The sequence below is a fragment of the Phacochoerus africanus genome, chromosome 10 (assembly GCF_016906955.1).
Source record: "Phacochoerus africanus isolate WHEZ1 chromosome 10, ROS_Pafr_v1, whole genome shotgun sequence".
Taxonomy (NCBI): domain Eukaryota; kingdom Metazoa; phylum Chordata; class Mammalia; order Artiodactyla; family Suidae; genus Phacochoerus; species Phacochoerus africanus.
This window is the reverse complement of record NC_062553.1, coordinates 36188595-36204953: the sequence shown is the minus strand read 5'-3', so window position 1 is coordinate 36204953 and position 16359 is coordinate 36188595. Positions and strand designations below refer to the sequence as shown.

At 34.5% G+C, this 16359-nt stretch overlaps 1 protein-coding gene across 1 annotated transcript in view; it reads left to right on the top strand.

Annotated features, from left to right (window-relative positions):
• The first annotated feature begins 5693 nt into the window (after positions 1-5693).
• Positions 5694-16359, top strand: part of GABRG1 (gamma-aminobutyric acid type A receptor subunit gamma1) — a 57521-nt gene continuing 46855 nt past the window's right edge. Inside the window, exon 1 of the mRNA XM_047798775.1 lies at positions 5694-5944. Within this exon, the coding sequence (XP_047654731.1) occupies positions 5841-5944 (104 nt within the window). The 5' untranslated portion in view covers positions 5694-5840. The remainder of the gene's footprint in view (positions 5945-16359) is intronic.

Sequence of the window (16359 nt, the reverse complement as noted above, 5' to 3'; positions counted from 1 at the left end):
GTATGATGCAAAAAGAAGAGAAGTTGATCTCATATTTGGGAACTCTAAAATGTTGAGATCAGGTGGAATAAGCATGCAAAGAAGCCTAAAAAGAGTTAGCAAAGGTCCATGAGAAAAAACAGGGGGAGTTCCCGTCATGGCGCAGTAGTTAACGAATCCGACTAGGAACCATGAGGTTGCAGGTTTGATCCCTGCCCTTGCTCAGTGGGTTAAAGATCTGGCGTTGCCATGAGCTGTGGTGTAGGTTGCAGACACTGATCGGATCCTGCCTTGCTGTGGCTCTGGCATAGTCTGGCAGCTGTAGCTCCGATTAGACCCCTAGCCTTGGAACCTCCACATGCCGAGGGAGCTGCCCAAGAAATGGCAAAAAGACAAAAAAAATAAAAATAAAAATAAAGGACGAAAGAAAGAAAAAACAGGGAAGAATCGTATTGTGACATCGAGGAGTGTTTTGAGAAAGAGGGAATGGTTAACTGGATTCGATACAGATGAGAGATCATACAAGGTGAGTATGGGGAACTTCTACTGGATTTAGCAACCTAGAACCATCAATATCATGGTACAGAAGCCAAATCACAAAATTTGTTAAGTGAATAGGTGGTGACAAAATGGGGCAGAATGGCTATTCGTGAGGGGAGTAAGGAACAGATAGAGTGGATAATGAGGTTAGTGTAGTATATGTATAAATTTTAATGTTACACATGAGCATATTTGCATGTTGGGGAGGAAGTGAGTTAAAAAACATGAATAGACTTGTGGTTGCCAAGGGGGAAGGGGAGGGAGTGGGAGGGACTGGGAGCTTGGGGTAAATAGATGCAGAAAGTTTGCCTTTGGGATGGATTAGCAATGGGATCCTACTGTGTAGCACTGGGAACTCTGTCTAGTCACTTATGATGGAACATGGAATGTGAGAAAAAAGAATGTATACATGTAAGTGTAACTGGGTCACCATGCTGTACAGTAGAAAAAATGTATAAATAAATGATAAAAAAAACATGGAATATACAAGAAAGAATGGAGATAACCAGTGGCAAAATGTCAGATTCAGAAATTACAATACACAGATAAGCTGTAAGAGTTAGAAGCTAGAGAACCATTGCTTCCTGCCCCCAGTGACTGGGTTCTAACTCCCTCTCTTGGCTGTACTCTAGAGGCCAGTACAGGATTAAGGAGATTGAACAGACTGGTGAGGAAATAGTGTGTGCCTTCAGTTCTGTGGAATCTCTTTGTGCTAGCCCTCTCTTCTGTTTGATTTAGATACTAATCTTACTGCATAAACTAAAGTGCCTAACTTTGTTCATTTTTTATCATGGCAACCTGTAAACAGGAAAAATAATTATTTCCCATGGTCTGATGGGAAGGAATAAATCAAGCAACTGGATTTTGTCCTTTTAGAGCTGGGTACTTGAAACTTATGCTGTTGAAAGAGATCCCTTAATGGCTCTAGAAATACGTAAAAAGATTAATGTCATCCATGTGTCTATTCATTCAATTCTACATTGAATAGTTATTCATTCCACAGATATTTATCAAGTACCTATTACTTGCTAGCTGTTGCTTGGACAAAAGGGGTGAGGAAACCAAGAAAATAATTTCCTTCATGGAGCAACACTCTAGGAAATGGAAGGTACTAATCAAATGTACACATAATATTAAATACAGATAATTTATAATATTAAATATGTATATACTATAATACCAGGTCAGATAAGCACCATAAATCTTTAATATAAAAATTTTAAAACAGAGAATTATTTTTATAGAAATATAGATAGTTTTTTAAAATGTTTTATGTTCTATGATACAAATATGACATGGTTGTTTTAAGTGGAGAGAGTATTATATGAACCTATAAAGTAAAACCATTAAGAATAATGCCTGATGACATACAGTGAACATTCAATAAATATTAACCGTTATTATAGGGCAGAACTATACCTCAGACTAGCATGCAGTGAACAGTCAATAAAGGTTCCTTGAGGGAAAAACAATGATACCTCAACTTAATCAGGAACAATGAAGAGAGATCAGGCAGATAAAGAAGAGGGAATGGTCTCCTAAACTAAAGGAATAGCATGTGCCAAGAAAAAAAAAATAAAAGCAATAAAACAAAAGTATGATACTGAGTGATAAGTTTAGGAACCTACAATTGTGGTTTTGACTGAAGTATAGAGTCTGTGGCCATCAGAAGAAAAGCATATCAGGAAAACTAGAACATGACTCAAAATGCCTTCTTGCTGTGGAGAACCAAGGTTTCAGGATAATGTTGAGGGTTGGGTGAGAACACTGGTATCTCCTAACCTTCTCTACTCTCTCTGTTAGACTGAATATCTAGGAATTACTACTCTGTACCAGGTTCCATAACTAAGGGCTGTAGTGAATCAATTAGATTTGAAACCTACTCTCAACAGGCAAACAACAATGAAAACATTTATGCATCATCTCTATTACCCATGTACTCTTTAAAGTAATCCCCATGTATTAATCCATTTGACCCTAAAACAACTCAATAAACTTATAAATTCTTATCACCTTTCTATATATGAAGAAACAAAGCCAAAATGGGATATTTTGTTCACCATTGTATTCTTAATGCCAGGTACAATGTCTGACATCATAATTTCTTAATAAATATTTTGAATTAATATAATGGACAAGTGAATCATACAGAAATCTGGTTCTGATACAGCCAGAGTTGCACACTCATAAGCAGGTCACTGTCTCACTGGTCATTTTGTGGGACAATTATAACAGAATGGTTTTCAAATGTTTTGATGCATGAGAACCTCCAGAGGTTCTTGCTAAAAATTCCGATTCATTTGGTGTGGAAAGAAGACTATGTCTGCATTCTTAATAGATACCCCAAGCATTTTATTCTAAGGTGATACCTGTATATGTTTTGAAAACAATTTGCTGTGAAATGAGTTGATAGTTATTATAACTAGATATAAGATTAGTGGATAATGGTTGTGGTTCATTCTGTCTAAGGAAGGAGAAGGACTGTGATGACTTCAACGACAATGTAAGGAAACTATCAGCTGCTGTGGAATTAGGCTACCTATCCTCTTCATCCATGATGCAAGGCTTCTCATCTTTGGCACTACTGACAGTTCGAACTAGATAATCCTTTGTTGTGAATGGTTTTCTTTTGCATTTTAAAATGTGTAGCAGCAACTCTGGAATCTACTCACTAGATGCCAGTAGCTCACTCCACCCCCCAAGTTGTGACATCCAAAAATATCTCCAGACATTGACGAATGTCTCATGAGGTCAAACTTCCTGGAATTAAAAAACCACTGCCATAATGGAAGACAGAAATCTTTCTCCAGACTCTTCCCTATAGCAACTTCTGGCCTTCTAATCTAGATTTGTATAAGACACCTAAACTGTTTCTCCATAAGTGTTCCTTGGTGAGACACTATGGTTTGTTCGATGAACACAGTGTACCTTCTTGGCTTTTTTCAGAACTTACACTACGTGTCATCCTCCCCTCCCACCACACACACACACACACACACACACACACACACAGCTGGTTTAATAAATCAAATGAGACAGACTGTCAGGGTCAAGACATAGACAAAATCATCATCCCTTCTCCAGGTTCCGGAGGGCACAAATCCTTTTAACACAATTTACAGGGAATTATAATTATCTATGACAGCAGAATAGGCTCAGTTTCCCGGAAGACATATATTATAAAAAGGAAAAGAAAAATCAAAGGAAGGGACATAGAAATGAAAAGTCAAATAAAATTGCTTGAAAGAAAAGATTTAAATAAGTTTGAAATATTTCAGCCCCAAATTGGCAAAAATGTATACTTCAGAAAAGAGAGAAAATTCCCCAATCTGGAAATAATTCCAGTCCTTTATCTTTTCCAACAATAATCAGACGGTGTAACTACCTAACAATATATGTTTCACCTTTCCTCTCCATTAATTTCTCCTAACAGTTCTCAGCATCTTTCAGCTATGTTATGAGAATAAGAGTAAAACCTTTTTAAAAAAATTTTGATGGGAGAACTATCAACTACAGTCATATAAACTGTGCAGGATCATAGGATCATATTACCATTGATTATATGCAGAAAACTTACTTAATCTTAGCAAAATGCAAAGAGCAACTAGGTACATATTTGTTATTCTCCACATACTTCTAGTGAATTCATTCCTAGTTCACTGGCTAATCAGAGCAGTGGATTGAGTGCACTCAATGAAACAGTTAAATGGCTATCCAAAGCACATTAATAATTGAGCCCCCCAAAGTACCCAAATTGTTATTGACATCAACTTTTAACTAAATTTATTCACCTCAAAATCTATTACAATGAAACTTTGTTATAAAATTATTTCGTATAAGCTACCTTTACTAGAATGCTTTGTGGAAGAGGATAATGCTTCCTAATGTAGTAGAAGAAAAACAAGGAAGCCAATACCTATTTTCAGAGAAGACTAAAAAGATGGAGAATCAAAAATAGAGGAGAAAATGCCTGCACTGCACCATCTGTTATTCTGGGCAAGAAAATATCTGTAACTTGTTCTTCATCTAGTTGCTCCCAGTGATTTCAGAAGGTAGGGTAGCAACAGCTACCTTAAGTTCATGCACAAATGCTGTTACTTCTACCTTGAACTATTTGCTGGGAGACAAATAGTCTACTGTAATTTGGTAACAAATTGCAGTTCACCCTAGAATCTGGTCAATTCCAGGTGGTTGTAAGTTGATTAATGACACAGCCAGAGACCCCATCCCAGGGCTTTGGATTTAGGAAGGCATAAAGGCAGAAGATGGCTGGGCAGAGCAAATCTGCTTCCACCACCACCACTGTCTTCAGCAGTACAGTTGTTCAAGCTGCCAGAGGCTTTCTGGTTGCTATGGCAACTGTTGGGCTCTGCTGCAAACTAAAAGCAGAGCCTCTGAAGTTAGGTACCAAACACTGGAGCTCAACAAATGCAAAGGCAAGAACAAGGATTACCCGTGTAATAGATCTGCAACTCCTATGGCTAAAATAACCTTTTTAAAATTGATTTTTGTTTATGTTTTTGTAAAATGAGATAATTATTGTCTGGCATTGTTCATTAGTTTCATCTTCTGATATGTAGAGAGAGGAGGAGACTGCAAATCCTCTCATTTATAACGGCAGTGGAAGGGAAGTGGGTAGGAAACGTGATTACTAGGAATGCACAGAGCCCGCTCATTCATTCATTCAATTGAATATTTCAACATCTCCTGATAGAGTATTTGTGCAGGGCATCGTGCCAGGCTCTGGGTTTGAAAAGAGAAATGAGGACCCTCGTCCCCACGACCAACTATCAACAATAATTAACAAAAATTAGCAGAACCTTCGCGAGCCTGGGGACAACCAATTAGGCACTGCCTACTCCCCATGGTTCCCTCTTGGAAGACAGATTCAGAATCCAAACACGGGAGAGGAAAGAGACCCTAGAAATAGAATCAGGCAGGAGGGAAAGCTAGGGGGAAGAGGGAAAGCGCCTTTCCCTAGGGAAGGAAATATGTCAGGGCCACTCAGCTGCTTCTCTGAGACTGCCAGGGAGAAGAGGTTTGTTTTTCTTTTAGAGACACGGAGCCCTTTTCCCTACTGGGCTCGATTTCTAGTAGGGAAGCCCCGCCTCTTTGGGCCGTCGATTGGCCCAACTCTTTTTTCAGATATTTTATGCCAGCATCCTCTGAATCTGATTGGCCCCGTTGCTCAGTTCCGCTGGGAGTCGCATCCTACCTGGATGGGAGGTGTACTGCTTTTCCCACATACTTACCCGGCTGCAGCTGAGGTGGCCTCAAGAAAAAGTCCTGGCTTGGAGAATTGAGCGAAAAAAGCGATCCAGATGGGTTCTTGGAAAGCTCTTCTTTTCTCCCCTTTTCTTCTGTGGAGTCAAAGAAGAGGGGTGAGGCTGATGTTTCTTTTACTGACCCTGCATCTGGGAAACTGGTGAGTAAATTCAAGGACTTAAAACTATTCTTTGGGATCTGCCCACTTCCCCCTCATTTTTCTTTCTTTTAAAAATCATTCTAGGTAAAATAGTTTGCATTTCCCCGGGCACATGTGCATTATTTTACTATCATTTTATTTTTGATTAGAGCTACTCATTTTCAGATAGAATGAAATTAGTCTGTGTGTGAAGCATGGAGATTAGCTCAGTTGCTTTTTACTTGAAGCACAGTAGAAAATAGTAATGATTCGGTTACCGGGAGTGCGGAGGGGGAGTAGAAATGATTTTGCTACTACATTTAGTGAATGAATGCCACTGATGAACTTTGTGGATGATTCTCATTTTAAAGACAAAGTTATTTTAGAAACTTGTTACACAGCATGGTATGTATGATGCTTTTTAAATACACGAATATTGCTTTTTCCTTTTTTTTTTGCTTTTCAAAAAAAGGGAAAGTTTTGCATCAAGAAAGATCATAAATATGGCTTAAAATCCATCAAAGTTGAAAGTGTATTAAATTTAACTTAGAAATAACTACGTATATTTTATTTAACCAGCTTCGAATGATTTTTTTATTTTACTTGGCTATGTATAAGTAAATAAAATTTATATGGTGAATCTGAATGTCTTGGCTGTGTGTGTGTGTGTGTGTGTGTGTGTGTGTGTGTGTGTGCGCACAACAGAGAGGGAGAGAGGAAGAGAGAGAGAGGGAGAGGGAGAGGGAACCAACCCCAAGCCTCCAGTTTAACAGGAACAATAATTGATCTGCTTCAGCTGTAATACCTTTCAAAAAAACTTTGAAATCTTTCTGGTAGAAAAATAAAATCCTCAGGTATCACACCTGGATATAGGAATAATTGGTGAACACAGTTAAAATACATTGATTAGGACAGATACTATGAAGATCTTGGGTGTACTCATACCATGTTATTGTGTTTTATATAACTGTACATTTAAAATTATATTATACGACTCAAGAGTAAAATACAATCCTCTAGAGAAAGAAACATACTTTTATAACTACTTGCCCCATTGCTAAAATTATTATGATGGTTATTTTTAGCATATAGCTAGAGTGATTTTTTTTTGCCATTACTAGCAGTTAGAACAACTGTATTTTTCCTCCAAAAATAGAAAATAGATGAAAGTATGCTAAGTAATATTGGACTTGTCAGATATATTCGACACTCAGTGATTTTTATATATTACAGTTTCAATTTATTTACTCTTTTCCCTTAGAAACTTAAATGTTCTGCATGGGCACAAACATACTGCTTGATTATTTCTTATATATAAATTGTGTCACAATGGTTTGTTTCTTTGAATATATTATAAAATTGTAGAAGATATTTTGGTAGATCACATATCGGGGCTCTCATACATCTTAATAAAATCGCAAATGAGTCTGTGTTCTCATCAGGAAAAAGAGACTTATCCAGTGGTTTTCTGAAATAACAACCTGTATGCTCCTTTCTCAGTTTAAGTACAAATTTCTTTTGCAACCTATTAGACAAGCTGCTTACTAAAGGGCATACCGCCTAACTTAAGAGATGTATGGTTTTAAATAACATATTTTTTACTTGAGGGTATTTACATTATTAGCATCATAAGTGGTTCCAGAACTCTCTTCAAGCTGCTCAGAATTAAAGAGTTGTGTGGTGTATTGGACAGAGCTGGGATCTGGAGGTCTGGGGACATGATTCTATGTGTCAGGAGTCCTTAACCTCTCTGACCACGGTTCCTTCATCTAGGAAATGAAGGGCAGTAGAAGATATTTATGATTTCTTCAAGTTTTCATATTCAATATGTCTAAGATTTGAACTGAAACAAAATAACTCAATGGTTTCATCACTAGCTTTTCCCAGTAGTTTTCAAGAGAGAAATTCTCATTGGGAGTGCTGCGTACTTCTTTTTTTTCATCATATAAAAAGTGAAATGGGAGAGTGTCATGAGTAAGAGAGAAATGTGTTATGCTGTTAAAATAAATAAATTGTTTTATCATAGTATTACAGAGAATCTGCATTATTCTGGCCAGTTAATAAATACGTATAAAAAAATAAAGGTATATGTTGCTGTTGTAATTAGCTCTTAGGAACTCAATTATAAGAGTGTATGTCTGCACTTTTCAAAGTAGCTACACTTGTGGTGAACTTTTCATCTTTTAATATTTAGTTGAAGATAATCAATAACAAATACAAACCATTCACAACCCTGTTTTCTTCCTCCTTTCACATTCTTTTGAGGGACCTTTCTAAAACTAGCCATAGATGCTTCTGTTTATAAGAATTTGATGTCTTATGCTGGTTTCTAAATTAAATCTTCAAAGTCACCTATTTTGAAATTTACCCAATTGGAAATTATCATTTTTCATATCTAAGCAGAGATAATAGCTTGTTTCCTCATTAGTTTTCATAAAGAGCATAAATGAGAGACACTTTATTGATTTTTATATTGCTGAAATATGAAAACCAAGCCTGTTGTAACTAAAAGCTGTAGTCATGGTTCCTATGTTTCATTTTATGTGAGGTTTTATGGCATCTTGGCAAGTTGGTTAAAATCTCTTAAGCTTGATTTGACTTATTTGTAATGTTGAAAAAATATAACTATGATCAGACTTTTAAAGAGTTGAAAAATTGCTTTGAGATTTTAGCTGTTCTGAAATGTAATTTACAATAAGCTGTGACTAAGAAGTTGTATTTTGAGAGAGCTCAAGGAAAATACCTCATTTTTTTGTTTAAAATAGTTTCATGAATCAATAATCATACAATTTAACAATCAGTTGCCAAAATGACAATATTCAAATAAAACTGCTTTATAAAATATATTATTTTCAAATAATTTCAGTAATATATTTTTATGGAGATGGTAGTGCATGAATTTTTCTTTAGTCATTTAGATTTTTGGCTTCATTTTCTAATAAAATATGGATGCAAACTTGAGGACAAAATGACTAATGATGTTCTATGATTAAATATTCAGAGAAGAAGTGAGATAAAATGGTTTTGACTAAAATGGAAATACTGTAATTGATAAATCCTCTGTGTATACTCTCTTGGATATATTTTTCTTCCCTTTTATCCCATTATATACTATAAGACACACTTTAGGCTAAGCAACACAAAGAGATGTTAGCTTTTTCACTTAAAAAATGAAATAGACCTATCTAACATTTTATATTTATATGAAGGTAATTGAAATTTATCTAAGAAAATCATGAAGTTGGGGTCCAAAAGAGGAGGAGACAAAGTGAGGTGGGAAGCTAAAAAAAAAACCCCAACAAAACACAGCTCTTGAGATATTATCAAAATATGAGGAATGACTGCTACGGGGGAAGGAGGAAGAATGGGCATAAATTGAATGTACAGGCCTCGGGAGAATGATTCACACACAGGCATGCTACCAGTTGAGTATCCTGGACTGGACCATTAGACGTAAACTCTGATTTCAGCTCCACTATTTCTCACTAGAGCAATTTCAGGCAAATCTTTGAGACAGAGAGTCCTCATTGTGAAGTGTATAAATGACGTCTACCTTTCCAGCTTGTTTCAAGACCAAGAGAGAAAACTTGTGCAAAGTAAAATTTTAACTGAAAAGACATAACAATAGATATTTTTGGAATCACATTATTTCTAGGATTATTTATTCTAATTGAAGTTATTTAAGTGCAGCACACTCCTTGAATCCTTTGTACATTATAAATATTTTCTGGATTTGGGAGAGATCATTCATTCTTTCATTCTGCAAATGTTTAATGAATGCTTGCTATGTGCTCTACACAGTGTAACGTGTTGGGTTTACAGTGGTGAATAAACTAGACAGGAGTACTAACTATGTGGATAGTACTCGTGTCTAGTACCCTACATTAGTCCTTCCATTATAGTCACTGCTAAGACTGAGACTTGTGGTATTAATCAAAGGAAAACATCTTGTCAATATAAGGAATATACCTTCAGAACCCCGTAGATAAACAGAGAAGTCTAACTTTTTAAAGTTAGAGGATGTTGACAGAAAGATCACAATCAAGGAAAGAGAATTAGAATACCATGTGATTACTCCTCAGCAGAACCAGAAAACCACGGGGGAAATTTTTCCAAAATTCTAAAGGCAAATGTTCAACCTAGAAGGTTATACTTAGTCAAACGACCAATCAAGCATGAAGGGGAAATGAACCCTAGAAATGGTCATTCTCCCCATCTTACAGATGGGAAAACTACAGCACAGCAATTATTAGAATCTAACTAAAGATCTTCTTACTAATAATGCTGAATCCAAGACTCAAAAATCCACATGCTTTCTGCCCAGAGCCCCCATTCACTTTTTTTGTTAGGGCTGCACCCACTGCATATGGAGGTTCCAGGCTAGGGGTCTAATCCGAGCTACACCAGAGCTACTGCACTGTCTGCGACCTACACCGCAGCTCATGGCAACACTGGATCCTTAACTCACTGATCGAGGCCAGGGATTGAACCCGCAACCTCATGGTTCCTAGTCTGATTTGTTTCCACTGCGCCACGACAGGAACTCCAAGCCCTCATTCTTAATCATCTTTCCTCTAAGATTAAAAGCAAGAACTTGGAATTTAGATAAATTTTGCTGAGGAATTAGATATATTTTTAAGAATGCTATATAAAATCGTGGTTGAATTGATTATGTATAGATGTAACAGACAAACCATAACCAAGCAGTGAAAGCTACATGAAGGCAGATTTTCGCCAATACAAAAGTTCTCTAACAAAATAATGGATACCTTATTCCTAGACTTGACGCAGGAACTTGTTAGAGTTCTTGAACTCTGTAGGAGGAGGATGAAATTTATGTTTTTTCTATTTTTAAATATCTCAGAATCTAATTCTATCTGTTCTAAAATAGTCTAACCAACTGAATCCCATTGGTTCAGGAAACAGCCTTAGCTATTAATTCATTCAGCAAACATTTATTGAGAATTAGCATTCATTCAACAAATATTTATTCCATGCCTATTATGTATTAAGCAGAGATTTGGGAACTAAAGATACAGTGGTAAGCGAGACATAATCTTTGCCCTAATAATTTTTTATAGTGTATATGATAGCATATGTGCTGGACAAAAAAGGCAGAGCCCCTGCCCCTAGCAAACTTTAGTAGTTAATGCTGAGATGGTCTATTAATATAAACAAGTGAAGGCAATAAAATACTATAACTGCTACTCAGGGTTCTTGGTGAACTATAGCGAGGGATGCTAAGGAGACTGACATCAGTTGCAACTCTGGGAAAAGATGAAGTTCTCAGCTGTCATGAGAATAAATTCAGGCCAATGTTTGTGAAAAATATACATAGAGAGATAACATTACTCTTCAGTGTCAGAGGTATGGTCTCACAGTTTGATAGAGCTTTTGAAAACTATATTTCTAAGATATCCTTTACTTTGGTCACTTCACATGTAACGTCAAAATATCAACATCCTTTTAAAACCTATATATATATATATATATATATTTAATAACAAATTCTGAACTCTTGGACATCTTTCTTTCCAAATACAACTCATTTGGAGATGTAAATGTCTCCTTATGTTTAGACAAATATATTGAGTAACAAATATTTTGAATAATACAGTGGTAGAGACTCTGCTAAGTATTAGAGATATAGAAGGAAAGTTAACTAAGTCTCTGCAGTCCAACTTGTAGGTGGATGGGCATATCAGAAGGTCTATAATTAGAATATGGTAGGTTTAATATAAATATCTTGATATTGTTGTGATCCGGGTGTGATTTGTTTCTCCACATAACTATATGGCTGCTAGACTCAAGGGTTCTGGAAAACAAGTTAATCTTTGCGTAGATTTATAGGACTATGATTTGTGTTGCAGAATTTATAAACTGTCTCAGTATAGGCACACTATTTACCTCTCAGTCATCCTAGATGTGTACAACTATCAGAACAATTTTCTAAGACACGTAGTAGAATGTTTTGGGTAAGGATTACCTTTTCTACTAAATATCCATATCGACTAGAACAAGTAGCCCTATTGGTTGGATTTAAGTGTCATTCAGACATCTGTTTCTACAAACTAATTTGTTACTCTGTGCAAGTAGTAGCTTATGAATGTATACTTGTTTCTGTCACTTCCTTAGTAACAATCCTTCCCGAAAAACCAAATTGTCCTGATTGCAGTTGACTAGAAAGAGTTTTTTTCGTGTTTCTGTTTTATTCATTTGTATTCTCTCCCTTTTGAAGTGAAACGTCTAAGAGGATACTTACGTCAATGAAAATATATTACCTCTCATTTTATGATCCCAAGACTTGGGAAAAAAGTAAATCTTTCTGCATTCAGAAGAACAAATTCCCAGAATTCCCATTGTGGCTCAGTGGTAACAAACCTGACGGGTATTCATGAGGATGTGGGTTCGATCGCTGGCCCCACTGAGTGGGTTAAAGGTCCAGGTTTGCCGTGAGCTGTAGTGTAGGTTGCAGATGTGGCTCGGATCTGGCATTGCTGTGGTATATGCTAGCAGCTGCAGTTCCTAGTCTGGGAATTTCCATATGTGGTGGTGCGGCCCTAAAAAGCAAACCTATAAAAGCAGATGAACAAATTCCCATTTCCTTCTTCCATTTAATTTTAATAATGTTTAATACATTTAATAATTTAATAAGCCTTAATATTTACTATGTCTCCACTTTACAAAAATTTTAGCAGCTTTGCAGAATTTATCTGATGCATAAGAGCATCAAGACTTAGAGAATGCGATTGTCATGAAGTTATATTGTCTCCAAGTCTAATTTATGTTCTGTTATGCTCTATGAATATAAAGTGGAACACTGGAAGATTTGGTGTTCATTTTAAAATACTTTCAACTTAGTGGTAATTTTTAATAGACTGTAATGAAAATTGTGGTTTCTTTCTTTCCCTCCAAAATATATTCACATAGAAACAGTTCCCAAGGAACATTTATAATCTCTGGGTATTGACCATTCCACTGAAGCCTGGTTTCCAATTTTCTAAACTTTTGTTTTAAAAAAGCAATTTTGGCCTGCCAAACAAAGCAAGTAAAAAATTCAAAAATTATTAAAATATATTTATTATTAGTGTTTGTCATTATATTAAGGATGAATCACTAAAATATGAAAAATTCATATCTGTAAGCAAAGATGTTAAAGAAAATAATCTCTGCTTTATTTTACAGTTTTGGTTTTGTTCTCTTTCTAAAAATATGACACTATACTAGTTGATTTTTTTCAAAATGTATTGATATTGATGTCCCTTTTCTTATCAACTAATATAACTGAACATTTTTATATCTGATCTAACCAGATCAAACTATGTTCTAATAGATTTAAGAATTGTCCAGATCGCTTTTTGAAACTAACAATGAAGTGCTCTATGCCTAAAGCAATGCCTATTGTCATTAATTTCTTAACATTACTGTAATTCGAAGGATGCTATATAGTCTACCTTATCAAGGAAATTACATAAAATTCACAGTGGATGAAGATATCACATTTTATTTTCTCTTCCAGATTAATATTTCAGATCTCAAAGTTTAGAATTATAAGTTATGATCAAATGCCTGTTCTATTCTGTGAATACAGAACATTTTAAATTTTAAGCTTTTTGCCACAAATAGTTTAGACCTTATTTTTCTTTGTTCTATTAAACAACTTAAATAATCTCTAAGTTATATATATTTAGAGTTGAAATATATGGATTTTCCCTAATTTCATAATATTTTTGATCATATAATGTAAATAATAATAAAATAATACTTATTCCATTCTACTTCTCAAACTTTGGACCCTATACTGCCAGATTTTTCCATAAGTTTAAACAAGTATGTGTGTATATATTTGTATGTATATTTTTTTACAAATAAAATCTAACATTCATTTTTGCTACACAACTAATATCAAATATATTTTTTAGTTTAGAATACCACTTTTGGTACCTTCTTTTAAATGATTATGTGGTATTCTGTATTATAGAAATATCATGATTTATTAAATTATTCCATAACATAGTCTCTGTCTTTTTAAAGAACATTGTTATTATGTATATATACATGCTTTTAATTTCAATATTTCATTAGTGTTGCCAAATTACTTACTAGTGAGTAATTTATTTTATTAATGGTTATAAAAATGCATTTATCTATATTATCACCAGTACTGAATGTAATGAATCTTTTAATATTTTACCTATGTGATGGCCAAAATTTGTCACATTTTAAACATATCTGCCTTGGCACCAATAAATGTTAGCATAATTTTATGTATTCATTAGATAAAATTTTATTTATTTTTCTTTGTATTGCTGTACACTAGTTATGTTGTAAATATTATTATCTTAATCTATCCTCTGTCCCTAGTCTTTGTCTAAATTGGTCTATGTCAGCTATAAGGGTTTTTTTTTGGTTGTTTTTTTTCCTTTTCTGGTTTGGTTATGTTGGCTAGAAATGTCTTCTCATCCCAAAAGTTAAAAAACATTTTTGGAGTTCCCTGGTGGCCTAGCAGTTAAAGACTCAGCGTTGTCACTGCTGTGGCTCAGGTTAATGCTGTAGCTTGGGTTCGATCCCTGGCCCCAAGGGCACAGCCAGAAAAAAAATTCAATACCTTCTATAATAGTTTTATATTTCATTTACTATATTTTGATTTTAATAGACCTGCAATTTGTTGTGTAAGTAGGAATCTATTTTTTTCTTTTTTCTTTTTTTTAACTCAATGAATTTTATTACATTTATAGTTGTATGACAATTATCACAACCCAGTTTTACAGTATTTCCATCCCAAACCCCCAGCCCATCCTCCCACCCCCCCCAACCTATCTCCTTTGAAAACCAGAAGTTTTTCAAAGTCTGTGAGTCAGTATCTGTTCTGCAAAGAAGTTCATTGTGTCCTTTTTTTAGATTCCATGGGTAAGTGACAGCATATGAAATTGGTGTCTCACTGTCTAACTTCACTTAGCATGATAATTTCTAGGTCCATTCATGTTGCTGCAAATGCCACTATTTCTTTCTTTTCAATGGACGAGTAATATTCCATTGTGTATATGTACCACATCTTTATCCACCCCTCTGTCGATGGACGTTTAGGTTGTTTCTGTGTTTTGGCTATGGATACCTGAGGAATCTATTTTTTTTTCCTAAATTGCTTAATAAGCATTTCAGTCTAATTTACTGAGTAATTCACCCTTTCATTTCTAAACTAACTAATCACATTTATCAATACTAAATTTCCATATGCTCAGGATATGAATTTGAATGTTTATTTTGTTCGCACTGATTTTTTATGTATTACCACCATATGTTTTTAATTACAATAACTTTGTTTTCTTTTTAATCTGTCAGGGAAAATTTCATCTAACAATTCTATTTTTCAATAATTTCTTGAACACTCTTATATTGATTATTCTACTTAATTACAGTATGATTTTTAACCTAACATATGAACTCTGTATTTTGATTAAAACTTTATTAAATTTATAAACTAATTTGAGAATTATGTATTAATATTATTTTATTGACAAAATATTTACTTCGTCTTTATTATTTTTCTATTTTTAAATTCTTAGTTTATTAATTTCTTCATATGAGATTTGTACCTTCCATGTTATTTTTTTCATAATTATTTTATATTTTATATTATGTCATTGTGAAAGAAATCATTTTTTTTTAATTATGATAGATTAGTTCTGGGATCAGAAAGCTACTGTGGTTTTTTTTTAATTAGTTTTATATTAGGTTAATTATAATAATGATTTCTCTAAGGCCAGTAACCATACCCTCAGTCTTTTATTTTCTTTATTCACTATAATTTTACCTATAAACAGGTATTATAGATAAATAGATGAGTTTGAATATTTTTCTATTTATTCTTTTATTTAGTAAATTTTTTAATTGAATGCCTACTATTGTCAATCTAAGTGCCAACGGTGTAACATTGAAAACCTTATCCCTAGCTTTCGAGGAGCTTACAAAGGGTCAAAAATAAATAGTTAATTAAGATGCAGTGTGATCAATTTTATTGAGATTTAAGTACTGGACATATTGGAAGCACAGAGTGGACCACACTTACTTAATATTCTAGGCATTCTTCCCTTCCCCCTCCTGAAATTTCTAAGATAGTCCTCTCTGTATATGTTAGGAGATGGGTCTCAAATTCCTTTGTGCTAATAAAATAATCAGAGAATTGAGTGGACTAGCATTTCACCTCTCTAAAACTCTGAAAGTTCAAACCTATACTATGTTATCTATCACTTTTTTACTTATTTTGCATCCCTGCTAACTTTTATGAGCAATAAAAATAATTCAGCACTACAGCTCTAAAAAGAGCTTGTGCAAAGGAATTAAGCAGCTAGAATATAAAGTCAAAATGGAAACAAGAATTGAAAAATATTCTTTTTATTTTGCTTTTATTTTCTTTGACTTTCAGATCTAAAGTC